The sequence below is a fragment of the Carettochelys insculpta genome, chromosome 1 (genome assembly GCF_033958435.1).
Source record: "Carettochelys insculpta isolate YL-2023 chromosome 1, ASM3395843v1, whole genome shotgun sequence".
Classification (NCBI taxonomy): Eukaryota; Metazoa; Chordata; order Testudines; family Carettochelyidae; genus Carettochelys; species Carettochelys insculpta.
The window spans coordinates 117816442-117833697 of NC_134137.1; the positions used below are offsets into that span (position 1 = coordinate 117816442).

The 17256-nt window shown below is 47.3% G+C and overlaps 1 protein-coding gene across 1 annotated transcript in view; it reads right to left on the reverse strand.

The window, feature by feature from the left end:
- Positions 1-16661, reverse strand: part of RAB20 (RAB20, member RAS oncogene family) — a 55519-nt gene extending 38858 nt beyond the window's left edge. The window contains exon 1 of the mRNA XM_074990179.1: positions 16422-16661. Within this exon, the coding sequence (XP_074846280.1) occupies positions 16422-16593 (172 nt within the window). The 5' untranslated portion in view covers positions 16594-16661. The remainder of the gene's footprint in view (positions 1-16421) is intronic.
- Positions 16662-17256: the final 595 nt, after the last annotated feature.

The window sequence follows — 17256 nt, forward strand, 5'->3', positions numbered from 1 at the left end:
CTCCCCTGGAGGCTGGCCCCAGGCTGCAACCCCCGGGTGCCAGGCAAGGAGCACGGAGCCATCCTCTGGAGGCTCCACCCAGACTGAGTCCTCAGGTTGGCTTTTCAAGTCCTGGCCCTGCCTCCTGACTTCTGGTCAGGTGACGAGGAGAGGCCAGGCTCCATACAAAATGGCTCCCAGAAGGGTTCCTCCCCTTCCAGATAGTGGGGTGGCCATGCCACCCCCTACAGTGCTTCAAAACCCAGTGCTGCAAAATAACATGTCTTCTGAACACAGAAACAAATGTGCCCTAAAAGCAAAGCATGTCAATGGAGCTATAATACAGATTAGCCAGGTCATTCACACATATATATGGGATCCATTCTTGAATTGGTATTCAGCATAAAACTTACACTATTAAGATTACTATCAGACACACAAAACATGAAGGTAGGTTTGCACACTCTTCTTTAAGCTGCAGTTAATGAAGCTAAATTCACTATTCCTCGCAAGGTTTTCTACAGTGACGAAGGGAGAGAACAGACAAGTAGAGAAAGCACTGTTTGCACAAGGAATAAACGAGAAACAGCAAAGGAAAATATCACTCAGACAACACTACATACTTACAAAGCTGCAAGAGACACTGAATTTGAGTGCTGCCTTTGTGAAAGGTAGGCTCCAGAAGGCTGACTTTCTGCACTGCTGAACAGAACAAGTACACTATGGGCGACAGCAATGAATGCCCTCCACACTACCCCATTAACACATCTCAATTTTACCAGAAATGTAATTCACTCTCAGCCATCCTCCTGAAAAGTCACCTATGAAATGCTAATTTTTATACTTCTCGTATTGGCAACTGGGCAATTAGCCAAAAAACCAGATTCTGCTTGTAACAGAACTCAGCAGTGATGTTTAATGGTTAAGTGCTAAGCATACCCAAAAAAATGAGGCTCACCAATTACCCAGCCCTTCCTAGTTAACTCTGGCAACAGCTGGAGCAGCCCTGGACACAGAGGGGCAGGCAGGCCAGTTGGTGGGACCTGCCATTGTTTAACCAGTTAACTATTTAAACATTCCTAGACCATTGCTAGCCAATTATGAACCATGCTCTTGAAATGAAAGGCTCATGCCTCACTGCATACCCCACAGTCCATCTGTTTCTCTCCCACAAATACCAAAGCCACCAGAAAGTTTCACTATAGTTTAAAAAAAAACACAACAAACCCAAAATACAAACATACACATGTAACATACACCCTTGATATTTTATCAGACTCATACAAGATTATTAAACTCTGAATTTCAATGTTACTGACCATTTGTAAATTGTGAAATGAGGGTCCTGTTCTTTAGATACCTTATTCATTCTTGGGGAAGGGCAGAAGGGTACAGTGCAGACATAAGCATACTCTTCCCTGTGCTATTTTTCCCAATCCTCCTCAAGCTTAGCCTGGTACTCAGCCAGAAAAATAAAAAACAGATCTTAAAACTATACATCTTTACTCAATCCATGGTGAACTTCAAACTTCTTCCTAGTCATCTAAGTTAAAAAGCAGTTTCCAAATTACAACACTGTTCTCCAAAGACTGCACAAATGTACTTTCCCCTTTCTCTTGAGGATCTCATCAAAATTAATCCCCATCACCTTCTCAGAGTACTACTTCTCACAAATCTTCTGCCTCCTCTCAAAATTAGAAAGCCAACAAGGAGTCTTCAATTACCCAAGTTGAGTGTGTGTTGACACTAAGGTGAATGCTTCAGTTGTGTCTTCAGTGGAATAGTGACTTACTGGTTTTGGACAGTTTCAGCCATGAACAAATCACAGATACATGAAAAATAACATGATAGTTCAAAGCATATATGATAGAGTAGTGCTGACTTTTTACACTGTACTCTTAAATAACCCTGACCAAGTATGGATGTAAACTAAGAGTTGGGAAAATGGGAATTGCTATACTGGACCCAGCAAGATCTACCTAAAGCAATCACCTGTCTCTCACAGGGACCACTTCCAGATGCTTCACAGGAAATATTAAGAACCATAAAATAGGCAGATGTGGGGTAACCTGGCCTCCACATTAGCTCCCATCTTGATCTCTAGTAAATGTTGGCTCAGTCCCTTAAGCATGAGACTCAATCCCGGAAGCATCCCTTCCGAGATGTGTTTGCTTTACCTTGATATCTGCATTATCCATGCAAGCATCCAATCCCTTTTGCATCTTGCTAAATTCTTGGTCTCAACAACTTTTTGTACTAACTAGTTTCCATATTTTAATTATACACAGTATGCAAAAGTATTTCTTTTTATCAATTCTGAATTTGCAAGCTTTTGATTTAACTCAATAACCTCAAGTTATGGAAGAGGGAAAACAAGAATTTCCTCTTGATCAATGAAGACAACTTCTATGACCCAGTGATTCTGGATCCCCTTCTGTGAACTCCATTTAATTCTGCAATATCCCTTTTGAGCTGTGGTGACCAATACGGTACACAGTATTTTCCATACCATTCCTTAAGCATTTCCTGCAACCACAGCATCATTGTGGACTGTGCTTAAGTAGATGCAACTTGCATTGCTTTGGAGGTGTCTTTTTCACTCTTCTGAGATCTAGCGTTCAAAAGTCAACTTCAAATAAATTCTACTTTATGTCATAGTGTAGAGATAGTCCAAGTTACACCAACTTAAGCAATAGCATACACCAGCCCACTGTCAGTACTGTGACCAGACAGACACAGCTCTGAAATGAAATACTTACAATGATAGCAAAATCATGTTTCCATGGATTTTTTTTAAAGAAAACTTCCTGGTTTTGCATCCAATTACCACCCCCAAGATCTTCATAAGAAAGATGTGTTGTGAACTCATTCTGCAGAGAGATCAGCTTTGTTTCCAGAGGAAGAGGATACTCAAATTCACACCATGTTTACAAGTCCCCCTCCACATCATGGAAAAAATCCACAAATGCAGAGGGAAAGCATTACAACTGGATTACAGATTAATATTTTTTTTTGCTGGTGGAGTCCATTCCCAAATGCAAATAACTAAGCCAAGTGGGGTGTGGGGCAGTTCTAACCATCATGCCATGTAATTCCTGTACAAACACATGACTGTCCAGTGGTAAATTCACTAGCGAGCCCCTTTTATAAAATACTTTTATTGCATCAGGAAGTACAGTTTGTGAAATACTTTCCATTAACTGGCAGATCTGCTACTTTGACAATAAGCCAGTATTACAGGAAATACCTAGAAGAGACGGATAGTCTTTGAGAAGCTTTGTGGTTGCTGAACATTCCTTTCTTCTATCAACACTACAAATGCAAGTCAGATAAGCTCAACTTAGAGCCAAAATTTCCAAAAGAAATTAGCACCCTCAAAAACACTAATTGCACAAACCAGATGCTAATTTTCCATTTAAACAAGCCCGGCTCGTGTAAGGTCACCAGAATTTCAATCTGCATTTGAACTCCACACTCTGCAGCCAATGAAAGGCTATGGGGTCTACTGCAAAGAGATACAGCTCCCTCCAACAGCACAGTTTCATTCCCTGATGGCTGTCAGCTGCCCAGGAAAAGAAAAGTATATTATTTATAGTTACATAAACATCTTTCATTCTCTGGCTTTTGATTCAACTTCTGACTGTCATTTGGTCAGAAACAGACCTTTTTTCTTTTTTTACACTAAGGCTCTCACATCTGCTGTTGGGGTTTGATTTTCTTTCTGTTGGGGCGCAGGAGGCGAGCAAAAAACGACTAAACTGGTCGCAATACAGCACGTTTTAAATCCCAGGTTTTTAAAAGTTATTAGGCATTGCAGCACTCACCGCTCTAATGCGTAGCTAGTTGAAGAGCTTAAATCTCATCCTAACAATCCACTAGGCTCCCACATCAGTTAGACATTACTGAGCAGTGTGATAACTACATATTTTTAAAAATCTGGGCCCAGGCCAGATTTTTACGACACAGTGGCTATGTCTATACTACCCCCACCTTCGAAAGGGGGATGAGACACTTCGGGATATGCTAATGAGGTGCTGCAATGAATATTTGGTTATAGGAATAAGGGGATGTTGAAGTTTGCGTGTAGACGAGCCGCATGTGATCAAAACTGGCACTTTTGAAGTGCCGCAGCTACCATTATGCTAACGAGGCGCTGCAAACTCACTGCAGTGACTCATTAGCATATCCCAAAGTGTCTCACTGGCATCCCCCTTTTAAAAGGGCAGGGCTAGTGTAGACATAGCCAATGAGTGGAGGTGGCATAGGGAGCAACCGACCAAGGGACTGGATAATATAAAAGGGCACAGGGGACGCCAGCTGCCACCTCCAGCAGTGCAGAGGGACTAAGGCAGGCTTCCACCATACTCTCACTCTGCATCACTCCCAGAAGTGTCCAGAGCTGTCCTGCTGCCCCTGGGCAGTGTGTCACCATGTGCTCTCCCCACCCCAAGCACCACCTCCACAGCTCACGTTGCCCCAGAACTGCAGCCAATGGGAGATGCAGGGGTGGTACCTGTAGGCTGCAGCATGTGGAAACACCCTGACTTTCTCCCACCCCCCAACCTAGGAGCCACCGCCAAAGGGATGTGCCATTCACTTTTGGGAGCCACCTGTGACAAGCGCCCTCCGACCATCTCCTGCACACCAACCTCCTGCATGGTACTCCCTCCCAAAGCCTTATTCCTCACCAACTCCCACACCTCAACCCTCTAACCCAGCCCAGAGCCCACACTTCCTCTGACACCGAACCTCCCTCCCAGAGCGTGTACTCAGCCCCACACCCCAATCCCTTGCCCCAGCCAAGTGCAAGCGATAAGGGTGGGGCAGTGAGCAATGGAGAGAGGGGGAAATAGAGAGAGAGGCCTGGGGCCTCAAAGAAGGGACAGGGCAGGAATACAGCCTCAGGAAAGGGGCATGGCAAGGGTCTTGGAATTGGCACCATTAGACAGTTGGCAACTCTTCCAAGAGGGCATGTGGAAGCCCTGGCCACGCTGGAAGAGCGTGCTCAGCAGTGCAGCTGGCAGCTTGCTGGGCACCAAGTAGCACAGGCACAACACTGCCCAAACGTCACACTGACCGTGTTCATGTGGGCACAGCTTGTCTGTACTTGGCTGTTCCGCCCTGGGGCCTGGAATTGCTGTCGGCAGGCCTGTCCAGGCCTATTTTGAAAAAAAGGCTCCAATCCAACACTCTACTATCTTTTAAATAATGTGATACTTTGGGGACCTTCCATTTCTAGCTTCAAGGGGAAAAAAACACATTCTCATGAGTTAACAGTCTTTAAAAAGTAATGTGTGGAGTTATGTTTTAACAGCAAAGTGATTCTGTGATTTTTTTATTTTAATATGGATTGAACCTCTCTAATCCAGCACCCTTAGGACCTGACCAGTGCTGGATGAGAGAATTTGACGGACTACTGGGGCGGGTATTACCTACACTTTGTTTGCTGACTTGTCTGTTAGACATTTGGGGTAAATTACAGCTAGAAAAATAGCACAGAACGCTCAGAGTCAGGACTGGCAGCTGGAAACAAACTTTACGGGACCCCAGGAAACTTAGCCACCCACAGTAAGCAGCATGTATTTCTATTGGTGGTGCACAACCACATGTCTTGGTCTACATAACAGAAGTTATTCTGTCCATGTATGGAAAAAAATAGAGGAAATTCTGTTTAGCAAGCTAAAGAGAGAGAGGAGTGAGGGGGGGCGTGTTATTTAAGTTAAGCACCAATGCGGACATAAACAAATGGCTACAACTGGCCATTAACAAGTCTTAAGTTTGAAATTAGACAACGATTTCTAACCACCAGAGGAGGGAAGTTCCAGAACAACTTTCCAAAGGGAGCAGAGGAGAGGGAAAACCCTAACTGGCTACAAGGCTGAGCTCGATAAGTTTATGGAGGGAATGAGCTGCCTATGATGACATCTGGCCCAATAACAACTGCCAGTAGCAAAAATCCTCAATAGCCAGAGACAAGTGACTAGACAAGGAGGACTCTGAGTCACTCAGAGAATTCTTTCCCAGCCATCTGGCTAACAGGTCTTGCCTTTGTGCTCAGGGTCTAATTGATCACCACATTAGGGGTCAAAAAGGAATTTCCCCACTGATCAGAGTAACACAGATCCTGAGTGTGTAGGAAGGGGTTGACCTTCCCTGCCAGGTGGGGCACATGTCATTTTCAGGTTTAAACTATAGGATGAACCTCTCTAGTCCAGCACCCTCGGGACTTGAGCGTTGCCAAGCACAAGAATTTGACAACCCATAGGAGGTCAAAATTGTCTAGCAGCACTACCAGCACTTCCATTGCTTCCTGGGCTCTTAGGAGACATTAGGGGAACATCGGAGCTAAAGAACAGCACACAACACTGAACGCCAGGACTGGAGGCTTTAAACAAACTTCACTGAACAGGAAACTTGGCCACACCCATAAGTGGACATCTGTCTAACTAAAATGATGTTAGACCACAACCGCCAGACGAGAGAGGTTCAACCTGTAGTGTAAATGGTTGATCCTCTGTAACAAAGTTTTTACACCATGATTTGAGGACTTCAGTAACCCAGCCAGAGGTTGCGGGTCTATTACAGGGTGAGGTTCTGTGGCCCACAATTTGCCAGACATCAGACTAGATCGGGGTGTCCAACCATTTTTCATCGGGGGCCACACAGCAATTTTTTTACATGTTCCGGGACCAAACACAAAATAGCCTCAAACCACCCACTTACCTCCAGCCTTAGAACCTCACACAGCCTCAAACCATCCCCAATCTTAAACCTCCCAGAGCCCCACACCACCCCCAACTTAAAACCCCTGAAGCCCTAAACCACCACTGAACATCACGGCAGGGGCAGTTCCCTGCCATGCTGAAAGAACAGGACTCAGTTTAATTGGTTTAACTGACAGGTCCCTCCTGCTGGCCGTTAAACCAATGAATCTGAGTTCTACTACAGTATTTCCTCAACCATTTTTATATAGTACCCCTTTTTCAAGAACAAAAACATTTTACGTACCCCAGTACCCACCATTTTCAGACACACAAAATCCTCAATCCCGCCTCCTCTCTTCAGAGCCAGGCAACCCCAGCTCTGACCGAACCCCAGACACCCAGCTCCCCTTTTTAAACAAATCCTCCCTCCCCCAGACCCAGGCACCCCCAGCACCCTGCTTTAAACCAATCTCCCCTCCCATCCCCCAGACCCAGGCACCCCCAATTCCCCCCTCTATAATCCAATGCCAGGACTCACTGGAGCTGCCACTGCCAGCATAACCGCTGCCAGGTGCTTCTCCCCTGAAGTGCTCGGGAGGTATGAATGCACAGAGTGATGCAGTGCTCCCACAGGGGCAGCTCTCAGTGCCCTGCCGTGCTGAAACAATAGGACTTAATTTAACTGGTTTAATGGCAGCAGGCTGGAAGAGTCAGGCGGCAGAGGGGCGAGCTGAAAATGGCTTCTTAAAAAGCCACATGTAACTCAGAGCTACTCAGCCACCTTTTAAAAATGGTGTGGCTGCCAGCATTGTGGGCCAAATAAAAAGGCTCCGGGGGCCAGATTCTGGCCCACAGGGCATGGGTTGGACACCCCTGGATTAGATGCACAATGGTCCTTTCAAGCCTTAAAGTGTAGGACATTGCTGACTCACAGCCATGAACTCAGACTGAGCCTGCCAAAGAGATTACTAGGTACAGCAAAAGGGGGTTAAAACTTGCATGTTTTTCAGTAAAATTTCTTTTGACTCTTGGAATTTTTCCAACAAAAACATAGGCTGTGATGGTGCTATGTACACAAGGCTGATAAGCTTCACATTTAGCGTTTGACTCAATGTGCTGTTATTAGTAGTTGACTATCACAGGGGTGAGCAAACTTTTTACGTCACACCCCACTTTTCATCCCTGCAATTAGCAGGTCCCCCCCACAACCTCTGTAATGTAATCCAAACTGAAGGAAGTTTCAGTTATGGTCATGTGAATAACCCTCCTCTTGGCAAATGTAAGAAAATAAGTATGAAGAATGTAAACTCCTTATTAATCAGTATATAATTGTGAAAACATACCCTGTGTCTACACGTGCCCCTTCCCTTCGAAAGGGGCACGTTAGTGAGCGGATTCGAAAGATGCTAATGAGGTGCTGCAATGAATATGCAGCACCTCATTAGCATAATGGCGGCCGTGACGATTTGAAAGTTTGGCTTTTCGAATCGCGCGCCTCCCGTGGAGATGGGACCTTCTGAAAGGACCCCCCCCAGTTTTCGAAAGCCCTTCTTCTGCTCACTTTCAAATTGCCACAGCTGCCATTATGCTAATGAGGCACTACATATTCATTGCAATGCCTCATTAGCATCTTTCAAACCCACTCACTAACATGCCCCTTTCGAAAGGAAGGGGCACGTGTAGATCCAGCCATACAGAAAAACAACAACAGATTCCAATGTTTTTAATGAGATGGATGAGCCTGAAACCCAGCAGCCTGAGACCCAGATGTGCCCCCCCCTTGTGAAATTTCATGCCTTCCTAGGGGGCCCACCCTCCCACTATGCACACCCTGGTCAATCATGCAAATTCAACTTTTTCCTGGAAACGGGTATTTAGTTGTGTGCCAAAGTATATGTTAATAACAAAGCAGGATGTGGAGATCTGCCCAATCAACACAAAGCATATTTAAGTGATGCTGGAGATCAGTGATTAACTTGACACAGCAACAGCATGTACTTTCCAAATTTGTGCTACTCTTTACGGTCAGTCTATTTACTGGAAAGCTCTCATCCCTCTTGTTTCGTAATCCAAAGCTTCTTTAGGTTTTTTTTTGCTTGTTCGTTTTTGCTTTGCTTCATTTTGTTTTTTTGTAAACTACACAGTGTAAAGATTCTACAGGCTCGTGAAGTGTATTCATTGTACTCAAATATTAACCTGAGGCATAACTGTGAAATTCCACGCTTTTGGCATGAACAGAGACACTATCTGGAGAATCGCTTCACCTTTTTCCCCTCCACTATTCTCTCCTCATGAAAGTTTATGCCATAATAAATGTGTTAATCTTTAAAATGCCACCGGACTCCTTGTTGCCTTTTCTTCCTGTATTTTTTAACGTATAGTCATTAAATTTGGCTCTCATCTCAAACTAAATGTCTGTAGTGATATGCAGCGTGTGTATCAATTTAAGAATGAAAAGCACTTGCTGTTGCCACACAAACCTGGAGCTCATTTAAAAATATTACAAAAACAAGGGCAAGATTTTGTAGCGTTTGGGGGTTGTCTGGTGGGGTTCAAGATGCCTAACAAAGCCATAGACCTCTTTAAAAAAGTTAGCTAAAGAGAATTTCAGCTGAACAGTTCCAATGAATTCTGCTGATCTGTGAAAGGGAGCCCTTCCCAGATCCTTCTAGCTCCTGTGTGCTGCTGAACACATAAATAGCTGCAGCTGCTAAAAACATCCACCTATGGCTGCCCAGGAGTCTGTAAGCCAGGGATCAGCAATCTCCAGCAAGGGTGCCAAGAGTAGCGCATGAGCCGATTTTCAGTGGCACACCTGACAGGAGTTCAGCCCTGCCTCTCCTCCTCCATGCTGCCAGGATCTTGCTCAAAGCCTGTGGGTTAACAAAAGACCAGTTAATGCTACCAACCACCACTTGCATGGCAAAGCTCTGCAGCTTCATTTATTTACGAAGGAAGCTGTTGTAAGTAGGACTACTAGTGACTTTAAAAAGTATCATTGGCACTTGAACTGTACGTAGAGGTCAAAAGGTCAGATTTCGGCACTTCGCCTCAAAAAGGGTGCTGACTCCTTCTGTAAACCATCCAACCTGATGTCATTTCTGCCACAGCGATTCAAGTTTGTCTCACCTCCATATGGGACTGCTGTCAATCATTATCCTTAGTGATGATCACTCCCAGCTTAAAGCTTCACTTGCTCCAAGAAGCAACAGCCCACCTACCTGGCAGCAATGGTTACAAAACGTCTGCAGTACACACAAAGCCCAGGTCTGTTGGACTCAAGCTTGTGGTCTTACTGCCTGAGTGTCCATTCTGCACCGTAAGCCTAGGTTTACAATTGCTGCACCAGGGTCTCACAGCTGTGCTAACTTATCCACGTCACACTACACAGACCTTCTGCAGCTTGACCTGTATCCATGGTGCAGAACAAGGCTTGGACCGAACTCACATTAATGACTATTGTGGCTGATGTCCATGTTATCCTCTGTCGATCAGCAGTGTGCCTCCTCACCAGGATCATGTCCACTGATGGAGGGGCAGTTGTGCGGGGCTGAGAGCCAGGGTTCACAGATCCCCACTGGGATTGTCTGGGCTTCTCAGCTCCCTGCCAGGAGATGGCTGGAAAACACCCAAGCTTCTCAGCTCCAAAGAATGGGAAGCCAGGCATGGGGAGCCCAGGTATCAGGCCAGCTGGGATTGGGGAGCCCAGCAGCAAGCACAGGAAGCAGCCTGTCTGGAACAGGGGAGATGAAATGTAGGGCAGCTGGGCTCTAACTGAAGCTCTAACAAAAATGACAGCCACCTGCCAATATAAGTGGAGATGGAGTTATGTCAATGTAGTATGGCACTTTACATCAGCAGGGGTAAGGCTACAGTGTACACACAGATATAATTAGGTTGATCTAAGGCCTAACTATATAATGCAGACCAAGGGTCAGCAACCTGCGGCTCCTGAGCCGCGTGTGGCTCTTTAAGTAGTAATTTGTGACTCCAGATGCTGACTCTTCTGCAGCTCCAGATACTGGAATGACCCCGCCAAGCTGCTGCTGGAACAATAGCTCAGGGGAACACAAAGTGCGGGGGAGTGAAATTTTGCAGGGGGCCACAGTGCAATCATCCTCCCCCCTCCTAGCTCCCGCCGTGCGGCACTGTTTGAACCCTCTGCCTCCCTGCAGCTTGGGAGGCGCCAACCTGGCAGGGGCACTGCAGCTCCTGGGAGCAGAAAACTCTCCAGGGAGTCAGCACAGGGTGAATCTAGGGAAGGGGGAGTGAAGACACAGCAGGGCTCTGGCTGCTGGGCCCAGGTACTGCAGTATGTAGCCGAGCTGATGGAGTGGGACAGGTGGAGGTCAGGGCAGCGAGGAGGTGGCTGATTACCCCTGTTCAGAGCAGGGTTGTGTGATGGTTTTTTCAAGTGACTGGTGGTGCCCTGCCTGGGGGGTGGGGGGAGGAGGGGGAGCAGAGGTTCTGAGCCAGGGTGAGCAAGAGCAGAAAAGTTTAGAGGAAGCTTGTTTTTCAGGCAGGCACGGCCTGTGCCTGTTGTGTGTGTGCTTCTTTCGCTTTTTCACTTTGGCAAGCCCTGGCACAAATGAGGCATTGGTTGTTAGCAATATTCCCTCTCATCTTTTCCACCATGAGCAGATTCCTTTTTCCATCCATGTGCAGCACAAACTTCTTCGCACTGAAGCATGTGCGAATGTGTGCTACCAGTAAAAACTCAAATCTAGCTGTGGGAATGCTGTTAATCAACTGGGCAGCACTTGAACCTCTCTTGAGCAGCTGCACAAACACACAGCTAACAACCAGGTTACGTGAAGTGGGAGGTGCGCCCCCCTCCGAGGGGGCATGAAATTTCATAACAGGGGCACAGTGCAATTAGCCTCCCCGCACGGCCTCTGCTGGCTGCCCTCCTCCTGCCCACCATTGCCAAAGGAGCATCACGCGTTAACTTACGGGAGACCACCGCTCGCCTTCAGCTACTGAACAGGCTGCGAGGGTCCTGCTAACTACAGAGACAAACAGTGGGGCCTGACACAAAACCTTTGCTGACCCCTGCTATACTGTGTGCTAAGGTGAGTCCATGAGCAGAAAAGGGAGGAAAAGGAAGAGTTATCTTTCCTACCCTCTATACATATTGGTAATGGGGCTTAACTGAGCACCTAAGAAAGTTCTCCCCAGTCCTCCACTTACAAAACTTGTGGGTACAACGTGGAACTAAAACAAGGTGTGGAGGTGATGCAAATCCAGAAAAGACAAGGCTGGGAAAGAGTCGTATAAGGGAAGACAGGACCTCAAGGGTTAAGTTTTGTTTTGATTTTTGTTTTGATTTGAATAAAAGGACAGGGAAGCAGAAGACAAATGAGAAAAATACCTGGAGATGAGTCTCTCACTCCCTCCCTGCAACACACCCAGAAGGGCTCACACTGCAGCCAGGTCACTTTTGCCACCTGGGCAAAGCTGGGCTGCATTAAGCATTGCTACTGTTGTGCCCTCTCCTTACACAGTCCAGGCAAAGAAGTGACCTAAGCGCAGGGACTCCTGACGTTGCTCCTCACTCCCCACTCACAGTCCCGTTGAGGTATGTGGAGCAGAGAAGCAGCAGCCCCAGAGAGGAGAAAGCAACAATGCCATCTGCTATGTGCACCCAGCTTCTCCACATGGATGCAGGAGGGAGATGCAGCAGTTAGCAGTGAAGGAGTGCAGGGGTTAGGGGACTGGCATGTGTGTGTGCTGCCAGCCTCCTGGTTCCTCCCTGCTGGCCCAAACTGGGCACAAGCAGCACCATTTCTGCAAAAAAAAAAAAATCAACTGGCAGGAGGCAGGGGGTGGGTGGAGGAGCCAAGTTGAGCCAGGAGGGAAGGGAGCATGGCCATGAGCAGACCCACGGACAGAAGGCAGCAAAGTGGACTGTTGTCCCAAGGCCTGGCACTTGAAAATGGAGTGGCAGTTGCCCCCGAGCATGACAGAGCCCCACACAGCAAACTCCAGGTGGTTTTAAGGGCTGGGGGTGGAGGAAAGGCCCAGCACACTGTGCTCTGGGTAACACTGAGGGCTGGTTGTCCCTAGCTCCATCCCTTCCATTGAGGCCACGACCCTTCCGGGAGCACAGAGCTGCCCCACGCCGCATCTTGCCAAAGAGATCCAGGAGTCTGTCAGTCCCTCCAGACTTAAGTCAGGGCAGATTCACTCCGCTCACCTGGCTTCGCTCTCTCCCCACACAAGCTGTGGAGATCTTGCCTTGGTCAGCAGCAGAGGGGCTCTCCTTCTGGGGCTGGTGAGCGGGCAAGCTGACGTGAAACAATTCAGCACCAACCCAAGTTTTGTCCAGGGGCTGTGCCTCCTTGATACACTGGGATCGGTGGAGCATCATTTTACAATCCTGCGTAGGGCCTCAGGATGGCCCTGGACTCTTAAGTTTTGCAAGGCTTTTTTGGGGGAAGCGAGGTATAAGCTCCAGAAAAGGAGAAAGAAGGAACTTGAAATACACACAGAGATCTGTAAGGAAACTTCATCTTTGTTTGACTGCAATTTACTATATAAAATTACAAACAAATATAGAAAAAAGCAAAATGGACTACACAGCGATCGCTCATCCAAATATTTGTCCTTACCATTTTTCAGTAGCTTCTTCACCACAAAAATTTGAGGACTAGGTGAAATAATTAAGTCTACGTCAGCTCGACAGTATATTTATTATACTTTCCGTATGTTTCATCAATACCAGTCACTAGACTTTCCTATTAATGCCCAAGTGTCACCAAATGGAAACCAGGGTATTGCATACTATTGCAGTTCCCTATTTCTGGCAAGGTTTAACACTTATGAACAGTACTAGAAATTTTCATTTTTCTCTTCTTGGACAATATTCAATTAAATATAAAACCTTGGTCCTGCTTCAGTAAGGATATTGTCAAAAGTTCTTGAAGCCTGCACAAGTTGTTCTGAAGAATGCTATGATATTAAACATAGAAGAGTGTTCACTGAACTGGAAAGTGATTTTTCAAACCAGATTTCTCAAGTATTATTCACAGGCTGCATATATCTGACCCTGGAAACCATGCTGCAGAACATAAAAAAACTACTCCACCTTCCAACTAGCTACAAGTATTTTAATGTCTTTGTAATTTCTACTGTGGACGGGTAAGTGTCTGGTGTGGGCCTCTCAGATAAAATATTTTGACTGCATTACGGGTGGGCAAAAGTGAGTAAATGGAGTATAGTCACCACCCCTCCAATTTTTATCTATATTTTGTAAAGTGCCTTGCAAATACCACAAGTGCCTTGCAAATACATATTCAGTAAACTCTTCCAGAACCAGCAGCCCTGGGATCGGGAGGTTGCCAGATACTCAAATATTCTGGATAACAGAGAGGCATACTTAGCAATGCCTAACATTAAAAAAAAAAAAAATTAGATATTAAGAACCACCCACAAATGTATGCAGAGTACTTTATTTACCAACAACAGTAGTACTGTACACAATTAACTTTGACTGTATTTGCTGTATTTACTTGTATTTACTTTCACTATACAGTAATCCCTCACTTTACACACCTTCATGGTGTGTGAAACTCACTTTAACGCAAGTTTCACACAACGTAAAGCTGCTGGGCTCCCAGCCTGCCTAGTTTCCCCTCAGCAGTGGGCAGTTAGGCAGGCTAAGAGCCCCCTTCCCATGCTTTCCCAGAGCAGTGCTAGGCAGCGCTCTGGGAACGTAGGGGGAAGGCTTTTATCTCACCTAGCTGCCTACCACTGCGGGCAGGCAGACAGGCTAAAACCCCCTTCCTAGAGCGGCACTGCTGTCAAGCTGACAGTGGAGCTGCTCTGAGAAGGTAGGGAGAAGCGTGCTAGCCCCCCTAGCTGCCTGCAGCTGGCAAAAAAAGAAAAAACAAACCTTCCTCCCCACCCACCACCACCAGGCTCAATCCCCCATGGCCCCAGCTCGTCCCCTCTCCATGCACTAGGGGAGCCGGCTCCAACCCACACACAGGGCTCAGCTCCTACCCTGTGCTCACCACCCCCATGGAGCCAGCTCCAAACCCCTGGCCAGCTCAACACCCCGCCCAAACCCCCATGCCCCAGCTCCTACCCCCCACCCCATCTCAACTCCACCTCCTGCAGCCCTAACATACCCCAGGCTTAATCCTCCTGCCCCCTGGTCCCATGCCTCAACCCACTGCCCAAGTCCCCCTACTTACACAACATTCAAGGTACGTGAGGGCTGTGTGAAACACAACCCTCATGTCTCTTGAAGAACTACTGTAATGTATTATGGAAAACATAAATAACATTTACTTATGGTTAAAATGCCAGTTATTTGAGTGTTCCAGGTAATAGAAGGAGGGATATGAAAGAGTTCACTGTAACTGTTGATAATAAATACATCTTATTTCAGACTTTTTATTTATTAAGTTCTTATGAAGGTTGAAACTCTCTAAACCAGCACCCTCACGACCTCAGCAGTGTTAAACAAATGTGCTGGACCACAGGAGGTCGATATTTTCTAGCAGCATTACCAACACTTGCACTGCTTACTGGGCTTTTAGGAGACATTTAGGGGTAAGTTACTGCTAAATAAAAGCATAGAACACTGAGAGCCAGGACTTTATGGGACCAGGGGAAAATTGGCCAGATCCATGAGAAGTGGTCATTCAGCTAGCTAAAATCATGATGGATTTCAGATGTTGCTGGATAAGAGTGTGTGGGACTTAAAACCATCTAGGGATGGAAATTCTACCACCTGTCTCGGTAACGCATTCCCATGCTTCACCACCCTCCTAGTGAAATATTTTTTTTCTAATATCCAGCCTACACCTCTGTTTCTGCAACTTCATACCATTGCTCCTTGTTCTGTCTGCATCCCATTAGTCTCAAACTTGCTAGGCAGACATATGTGAAAAAATAGTTCCTATTACCAAACTGGGAGCAGTGATCCCTGTGAAAAGTGAGAGATTCAAATGCTGCCCACCACTGTTTTATTTCTACTAGTGGTCCACATTCACACATGCCTCTGAACATAAAAAAATTATTCGGTGCACATGGATGGAAAAACTGAGAGGGGACATTGACGTTACTTATTTTGACATAATAATGTCAAAATAAGTAATATTGGCAAATCACAGTCACTGACAATCACAGCAGACGAGCTGAACTTTGTTCACATGTTGCTTTTTGACCATGAAAGAGGGGGGGAGTTCATCAAAAGTCATTCACAGAGCTGGCATAATTATTTTGAAGGAAAAGCCTTCTTGTCTCAAATTATCCTGCTTGGCTGTGTGACGATCAGAGGGTGGGGGGGGGATGGAAAAAAGCTTTTTTTCCAGAAAAAAGCGTAGACAAGCCCATATTTTATATATATACATATAACGTTACATACATCCCCCCTCCCCCAGCAGTTTTTAAGTTACAACAGCATAACCAATACAACACACACTTTAGGATTCATGCAACTAAGACCCCAACCCACTTGAACAACCTGAATAAGTTGCCCCTTCGCCGACAAGATACATCATGTGACAGCCACTTCCAACGTGAGCCAAATTCGACTGTGTCCAGCTGGCGGGCTAGCCTGCAAACCCCGACCACAAACGGTAACGCCGCCACCGCCGCTCTCCAGAGAGGGAAAGCGGCTGTTCCACTGCGTTCACACGACAGGCTGCCTGACCCGGAGTCGCTCCGGACCCCCACCCCTGTGAGTCTCTGCCCCAGGCGCGTGGCCCGCGCGGGGGAGAGGGTTACCTGCGGTGTCCCAGATGGAGATGTTGTAGGGCCCCCACTGCCTGAGGTAGAAGGCGCCCCCGACCGTGCTGATGGTCTCCTGGAAGCGCCGCTCCATGTAGCGGTGCAGCAGGGAGGTCTTGCCCACGTTCACGTCCCCCAGCAGCACCACCTTCCCGTCCGGCTTCTTCATGCTGCACCGGGCCTCGGCCGCCAGCTCTGCCCGCGGCGCAGCAGTCTCGGCTCCGCTCCTTGCGCGGCTGGCCGCCTGGCCCTGCCCCACGAGGCTCGCCCCGCCCCGGGGAGGCTCCCGCTCGGGCCTCTCCGCCCCCGCCAGGGCAGAGCGAAGAGGCAACCCGGAGGAGTCGGAGCAGGGATCCCGCCCAGCCGCCACGTGGGGCTGCTCCCAGCCCTGACCCAGCGTCGCCCCCTGTGTCTGCTACCGGCCCCTCGGCTGCCCACCCTGCGAGGCTGCAGTAGAGCAGCGGCAGCCAGAGCCGAGGAAATAAGTCCCCGCCTCTGACACTGAGACCAAGCAGGGAGCAGTAGGCAGTGGCCGTGCGTGGAGTTTACTTCAGCCTCCAGCTCTCTCCTCTTCCTGGCTCTGTCTTAGCAGTTTGCGATGTCCACCACGAGCGGAAGTCCTGTGGCACCTTATAGACTAACAGACATTTTGGAGCATAAGCTTTGGTGGGCAAAGACCTGCTTCGTCAGATGCACGAGTGGGGGGGGGGTGGTTTCAGAGGGGTGTTTAAAGAGAGGGGTCCCACTAAGAGGCAGGGCCAGAGCTTACAAGGTTACACAGTCAGGCTGGAAACGGCCCATTATCAGTATATCAAAAGAGGAGAAAAAACAA